Raw genomic sequence first — 7,474 nt, 5'->3', positions numbered from 1 at the left:
TGATCTTGGCTCACTGCAATCTCTGCTTCCTGGGCTCAAGCGATCCTCTAGCCTCAACCTCCCAAGTAGCTGGAGACCACAGGTGCAAGCCACCACACCTGGCTAATTTTTGAACTTTTTATAGAAAGGGAGTTTCACCATGTTGGCCGGGCTGCTCTCAAACTCCTGAGATCTAAGGGATCTGCCTGCCTCCCAAAGTGCTGGGATTATAGGCATGAGCCACCACGCCCAGCCTGAATTAATAGTTGTGATTAGTAGTACCACCACCAAATAAAGAATCAGTCATCACAAAACCATGAGATTACTTTCTCTTCTCCAAGTTCCCTACCCTCCAGTCACATTCCTTCCATCTCTCCCCAGTTTCCAAACTCCTCCTCCATTACTCCTCCCTCTCCCTTCCCATCTTCTCTCCTGGCAATCCTCCTCTATATTTTCTACCCCAGCTCGTCCTCCTTCCAAGACTCCTCTCCCATCAGCCCTCTCTCCCCACCCCTTCCATCCTTCCTCTTTTCAGGCAGTCCTTCCTTCCAGATGAACTCCATGTTGGTACAACAGACTAATGATTCGAGAGTGCCGTGTACTGAGACCAAGGCCATGGGGCCAGAGATGAGTCCGTTTTAATTGCTGGGGAAACAGGGAGGGGCCTTGGAAATAGCTCCCCCCACCCCACTCCCCACGTGTCACATCCAGTTTGGGCAGGAAGCCACTTTCCCTAGAACAGTTCATTGCTGGGATCCTGTGAAGAACCGCTGTGGAGGGCAGCAGCTGGACGAGGGCACAGGACCTCAGAGAACACTGATGCGCTCCGCCAGCCCCTGCATGTCGTGGTCCTGTGGTGGACGGGCCCCACCGAGATCCCTGTCTGTGGGCAGCCCAGACCCAGGCAGCGGATGCTCTGCCACAAACTGCTCCCAGCGTGCGTCGTCACTCTCGTGCGTGATGTATCGCTCTCCCATCTTCCCCTCCAGCTCTCGGAGGTCCAGCCACGTCTGGTACTCCTGGGCCCAAGAGAACTGGGGTTAGCTTGGGGTCTGCATTGGAGCAGTGCCTGGATGTCCTCTGCTTTGCCACTGAGAGCGGGGTACCAATGAAGGTGAAGCCACACCCTCTGCAACCCACCCAGCCAGCAGACATTTAGCTCCACCCCCTCTTCCTGCACCCAGCCAATGGGAGGCCTAGCCACATTCCAGACCCAAGGAAACCTACATCCTTCACTACCTGCCTAGCCAATAAGCGATCTAGTTCCACCCCTTCCTACAACCCAGCCAATGGGCCAGCCATGCCCCCCTGCATCACCTGTAACCAGGGGTGGCTGAGAGATTTGTCCACGCTGTAGCGTTTGCGCATCTTCACCTGCAGCAGGTTGTTGATGAGGTCAATGGCTGCACAGGAAAGAGAAACAGGTCAAGCCCTACAGGTCAAGGGTCATTCCTCCTCCAATAGGCACCCTCTAGCCTATCTGCCTGCCATCAACACCTTCCTTCTGCACCAGCTCAGGTGGCTCAGAAGCCTCACCTGTGCCAATCACTCACCCACCCATTTCCTCATTACATTACAAATTTGTCTCCTCCTGCCCACGCATGTTCACACCAGCTCCCTCTCGTCACCTGTTCTCTACTTCAATTTCCCCATTCCCCTATGTCACCTTTTTTTTCTTGTTGTCATACACAGGTACATACAATTACACTTGTACTATTCTTTTTATTTTTACTTATTTATTTATTGAGACAGAGTCTTGCTCTGTCGCCCAGGCTGGAGTGCAGTGGCACGATCTTGGCTCACTGCAGCCTCCGCCTCCCGGGTTCATGCGATTCTCCTGCCTCAGCCTCCCAAGCAGCTAGGAATACAGGTGTGTGTCAGCATGTCCTGCTAACTTTCTGTATTTTTAGTAGAGACGGGGTTTCGCCATGTTGGCCAGGCTGGTCTCTAACTCCTCACCTCAAGCAATCCGCGTGCCTTGGCCTCCCAAATTGTTGGGATTACAGGCATGAGCCACTGCGCCCGGCCTAAATGGATTTTCAACTTACATTTCCTTCTCTTTTTTTTTTGAGACAGGGTCTCATTGTTACCCAAGCTGAAGTGCAGTGGCGTGATCAATGCTCACTGAAGCCTCCACCTCCCCAGCTTAATTGATTCTCCTGCCTTAGCCTCCCCAGCAGCTGGGACTACAAGCACCTGTCACTATGGCCGGCTAATTTTTGTATTTTTTGTAGAGATACATTGCCCAGGCTGGTCTTGAACTCCTGGGATCAAGCAATCTGCCTACCTTGGCCTCCCAAGGTGCTGGGATTATGGGCCTCAGCCACTGCACCTGACCAACTTATGATATTTTCAAGTTACAATGGGCAATGGGTTTATCAGGTTTATCTAACCCCAGTGTAAATCAGGGAGCATCTATGTCATCAGGCTGGGCACAGTGTCTCATGCCTGTAATCCCAGCACTTTGTGAGGCCGAGGTGGGCAGAAAACCTGAGGTCAGGAGTTTGAGACAAGCCTGGCCAACACAGAGAAACCCTGTCTCTACTAAAAATACCAAAAATTAGCTGGGCATGATAGCACATGCCTGTAGTCTCAGCTACTCAGGAGGCTGAGGCAGAATCGCTTAAACTCAGGAGGCAGAGGTTGCAGTGAGCCAAGATTGTGCCACTGCACTCCAGCCTGGGTGACAAGAGCGAAACTCCGTGTCAAAAAAAAACAAAAACAAAACAAAACAACGTCATCAGATGGTAGTCACCATTGCCTGCAGAAGGCTCAGAGATAGGCCTGTTCATTGTGTAAAAGAGGACTAGCGAATGTCAAGCTTCAAGACAAGCCAGCACTCATCCGAGGCTCTCTCCTTGATGGGAAGCCGTGAAGGACAAGGCTTCACTGTGTGAACCCGCCTGAGGAGAGGCCTAGTGCACACAGGCACCCTGCTCCCGTCAACACCGACAGGATTCTGTGATCCTCACACAGGTGCAACCACACTTAAATTCACTTGTGCACACTCGATGCAGTTTTACTGAGGGACTTCTGAGTGGGTCTCAAAAGACAATGTTGGCTGGGTGTGATGGCTTATGCCTGCAATCCCAGCACTTTGGGAGGCTGAGGTGGGCAAATAATTTGAGGTCAGGAGTTCAAGACCAGCCTGGCTAACATGGCGAAACCCCATCTCTACTGAAAATACAAAAAACTAGCCAGGCATGGTTCTGTGTGCCTATAATCCCCGTTATTTGGGAGGCTGAGGCAGGAGAATCCCTTGAACCCAAGAGGTGGAGCTTGCAGTGAGCTGAGATCACGCCACTGCACTCCAGCCTGGGTGAAAGACCAAGACTCCGTCTCAAAAAAAAAAAAAAAAAAACAAAAAAGCCAGTGTTGAGGACCCCAATATTACTCCAGGACTCAACTCAATCCACATTCTCACTGCTTAGGGCCGATGCTCTTAGACCACCACCAAGACCTTGTCTTGTCCTGCACTGAGCAACCTCCGCGTCACCCTGCTCCACCTGCTCCATGAAGCCACACCCTCCAGAGAGGGCCCTTCCCCCTTCCACTCTTCACAGACCACTCAGTGAGCAGCCCCTGCACCTGACCCCTCTGTCCAAGTCATCACAGTATTCCTAGAACTGGAACAGTCAATGCCTGGCACATCGTAGGCACTCAACATGTTGAATCAATGGTTATAAATACATGAATGTACTTGTTGAATAAATGGTTATAAATAAACGAATGAATGATCCCCCCCCCCCCTTTCCACACTCCATCTGTCTTCCTGAGCTCCCTGGCTCCAAGACAGGTCCCTTGTTCTCCCGGCTTCTGACACACCCCAGTATCTTAGCCCTGCCTCTGGCCCTCTAAACATGCCATCCCACACCCGGCCTCAAAGCTCCAGGCCTTAGGACTTAACTTTTCTAAGCAGGGAAAGTTACAGACCCATTCCCAAGTAGGTTCAAGTCACCAGGCCCGGTGCCACTTCATCAGGCCCAGCCACGACACCAAAGCCCCAGAATACAGATTGCAATGTCTGCCTCAGTCCCGGCTCCCTTCTCCTCCCTGCTCCCTTCCACTCCCAGCTTCCAGGCCTCAGGGTCAGCCCTGTTCCTGGACCTCTTCGGAAACCCTCCACGGCCATGTCCCTAGACTGGCTCCCTTGGTCACTGAACCCACCCCAGGCTTCAGGCCCATCTTCACCCAAGTCATGGCCCCAGTACACAGCAAAGTAGCCATGCCCTTGTTTCTCAACCCTACCCACTGGTGCCTCCTTTTTGCAAGGCTGACCCTTTTGGGGTCATAAACCCAAAGGCTCCAGGTCCCAGCCAATGCCTTGGGAGGCTCAGCCCCTTCTCCTGGTCACCGCAGCCCTTTGGCACCCTCAAGTCCAGTCCCTTCCCTGGTCCCAAGCCAAGTCTCACTCAGCTCCCCCTAAGGTTCCAAGTGTCCTCAGCGCTTCTGGGGCACCTGGTTTCCAGCCCAAGTAACCTAGTCTAGGCTTGAGTCCCAGCCCACCGTTTACAGGACAGCTCCTCCTGTGGCCACACCCCTCCGGTAGGCCCGCCCCAGCACTAGGCTCCACCCGCAAGTGCCAGGCTGTTTCCGGGTCCACCCCCCTCTCGTGGCTCCGCCTACTTCTCCAGCCCCACCCCACAACCCACCCGCCCATGGGGTAGGCGCGCCCCAGGCACCTCCAGCTGAGATGTGGCTCCAGGGGCTGGCCGGGTACATGAAGGCAGCATTCTGGATCTGGTCATTGATGTCCTCGTCCTCGTTGAAAGGGAACGTGCCGCTGAGGCTGACGTACATGATCACGCCCACCGACCACATGTCCAGCGAGCGGTTGTAGCCCTGGTTGAGTAGCACCTCGGGCGCCAGGTAGGCCGGCGTGCCCACCACCGAGCGGCGGAACGACTTCTCGCCGATGATGCGCGCAAAGCCAAAGTCACACAGCTTCACCTGCAGAGGGCGAGGGGTGGAGGCTCTACCAGGTGATGGAGACGCACCCGCCCCAGCATCCCCACCACGCTACCCTCCATGGTATTCCAGAGAAAGCTGAATGCTGGTTTGAATCCCGGCTTCTCGGCTCACAAGCTGAGCAACCCTGGGCAAGTGACTTCCCCCCACTCTGTGCCTCAGTTTCCCCACCTACAGGAAGAAGATGAGCAGAAGAGCGCCTATCTCAGAGGACTGCCATGATGGTTAGTGAGTTAAACCATCCAAAGCCCACAGGACAATATTTGGCATGCAGTTGGTGTACAATAAATGCTAGCTGCTGCTATACCTCTGCCACCTCCAATGGGTCGCTCTGTTTCCTCTTTTGAATAATGCAGATTTTTTTTAGTAGCCTCAAAATATACATGATTGGGGCGTGGTGGCTCACGCCTGCAATCCCAGCACTTTGGGAGGCCGAGGAAGATGGATCATTTGAGGTCAGGAGTTCGAGACCAGCCTGGCCAACATGGTGAAACTCCGTCTCTGCTAAACATACAAAAATTAGACAGGCATGGTGGCACATGCCTGTGGCCCCAGCTACTCGGGAGGCTGAGGCAGGAAAATCACCTGAACCTGGGAGGCAGAGGCTGCAGTGAGCCAAGATCGTGCCACTGTACTCCAGCCTGGTGACAGAGCAAGACTCCATCTCAAAAAACAAACAAAAAAACATGAAACATAATGGAGATCTTAATAGTCCCTACCTTAAAGGATGCTTGTTTAGATTGAAAAAGAAGTATATGCAACGTGTTAGGAGCAGTGTCTAGCACAGAATGAGCCTCAGTGATCTCGGGTCAAGGACCCAATTTCTCCAGGCCTTGATTTTGTCATCTGTATTGGGGGGTTGTTAATAGCAGCCTCCTCTCAGGCTTTCCCGGGGATTAGGTAGGAATGGGTGCTGACCATGGTAGCCAGCAGACAGTAAAGTGTCTTTCCCTCATTGTTTTATTTATTTTTTTTTTTTTGAGATGGAGTCTCGCTGTGTCGCCCAGGCTGGAGTGCAGTAGCGTGATCTTAACTCATTGTAACCTTTGCCTCCCAGGTTCAAGTAATTCTCCTGCCTCAGCCTCCCAGATAGCTGGGATCACAGGGGCCTGTCATCATGCTTGGTCAATTTTTGTATTTTTAGTAGAGACGACGTTTCATCATGTCAGCCAGGCTGGTCTCAAACTCCTGACCTCAGGTGTTCTGCCCGCCTCGGCCTCCCAAATTCTGGGATTACAGGTGTGAACCACCGCGCCCGGCCCCTTTCCCTCACTGTTAATGGCTGCAGTCTAAGGTCATGGACAGGCTTTGGAGCCAGCAAGACCTGGGTTCAAGGTCTTGCTCCGCTGCCTACCAGTCTCAGCCTCGGTTCCCCGCTCTGTTCATGTATTGTCCCTTCCCTTTTCAAAACCCTTCCTCAGCTCACTGTTGCTTGCAGGACAGAGCCCCAAATCCTTGATGCCTGAAGGCTCTGTCACCTTTGAAACCAGCAGCGCCCCAGCCCGAGCTGAATCTCAATGTGACAGCCACCCTTTCCTGAGGTCCTCTGCCCTTTCTACAGATCTTATAGATCTTTCCCTTTTCCAAGATCTACCCTTTCCTATGGATCTTTTTAAAAATTTTTATTATTATTTTGAGACCGAGTCTTGCTCTGTCGCCCAGGCTGGAGTGCAGTGGTGTGATCTGGGCTCAATGCAACCTCTACCTCCTGGGTTCAAGCAATTCTCCTGCCTCAGCCTCCCGAGAACCTGGGATTACAGGTGCCCACCATCATGCCTGGCTAATTTTTGTATTTTTAGTAGAGACGAGGTTTCGCCATCTTAGCCAGGCTGGTCTCAAACTCCTGACCTCAAGTGATCTGCCTGCCTCAGCCTCCCAAAGTGTTGGGATTGCAGGCGTGAGCCACTGCGCCCAACAAGAAAACTTTAAAATATGTTTGGAACAACTTGAGTATGTCAATCTATTTCCCCAACTGTTATACACACCAGATTTTGAAGACATAGTATGAAAAACAAGCAGAATATTTCACTGAGTTTTGTTTCTTTTTTAAGAGACAGGGTCTTGCTCTGTCACCCCAGCTGGAGTGCAGTGGCACAATCATAGCTCACTGCAGACTTGAACTCCTGGTCTCAAGCCATCCTCCCATCTTGGCCTCCCAAAGTGCTGGGATTATAGGCATGAGCCACCTCTCCTGGCCTTAATAATTTTTATGTTGACTACATGTTGAAAAAAGTGCTATATGTTGGGATAAACTGTATTATTAAAATTAATTTTGGCCGGGCACGGTGGCTTACGCCTGTAATCCCAGCACTTTGGGAGGCTGAGGTGGGCGGATCACGAGGTCAGGAGATCGAGACCATCCTGGCTAACATGGTGAAACCCCATCTCTACTAAAAAAAATACAAAAAACAAACAAAAAAAATTAGCTGGGCGTGGTGGCGGGCGCCTGTAGTCCCAGCTCCTCGGGAGGCTGAGGCAGAAGAATGGCATGAACCTGGGAGGTGGAGCTTGCAGTGAACCGAGATCA

The 7,474-nt window shown here is 52.2% G+C and overlaps 1 protein-coding gene across 1 annotated transcript in view; it reads right to left on the bottom strand.

Moving 5' to 3' along the window:
• Window positions 1–595: 595 nt before the first annotated feature.
• Window positions 596–7,474, bottom strand: part of PRKD2 (protein kinase D2) — a 42,215-nt gene continuing 35,336 nt past the window's right edge. The window contains exons 15-18 of the mRNA XM_058425745.1: window positions 5,123–5,160; window positions 4,662–4,954; window positions 1,297–1,382; window positions 596–998 (exon numbers count right to left, since the gene is read on the bottom strand). Of these exons, the coding sequence (XP_058281728.1) occupies window positions 786–998; window positions 1,297–1,382; window positions 4,662–4,954; window positions 5,123–5,160 (630 nt within the window). The 3' untranslated portion in view covers window positions 596–785. The remainder of the gene's footprint in view (window positions 999–1,296; window positions 1,383–4,661; window positions 4,955–5,122; window positions 5,161–7,474) is intronic.

Source organism: Hylobates moloch, unplaced genomic scaffold (genome assembly GCF_009828535.3).
Source record: "Hylobates moloch isolate HMO894 unplaced genomic scaffold, HMol_V3 SCAFFOLD_12, whole genome shotgun sequence".
NCBI lineage: Eukaryota > Metazoa > Chordata > Mammalia > Primates > Hylobatidae > Hylobates > Hylobates moloch.
Note: the sequence above shows the minus strand (reverse complement) of the source record. Positions and strands in the feature narration are given on the sequence as shown.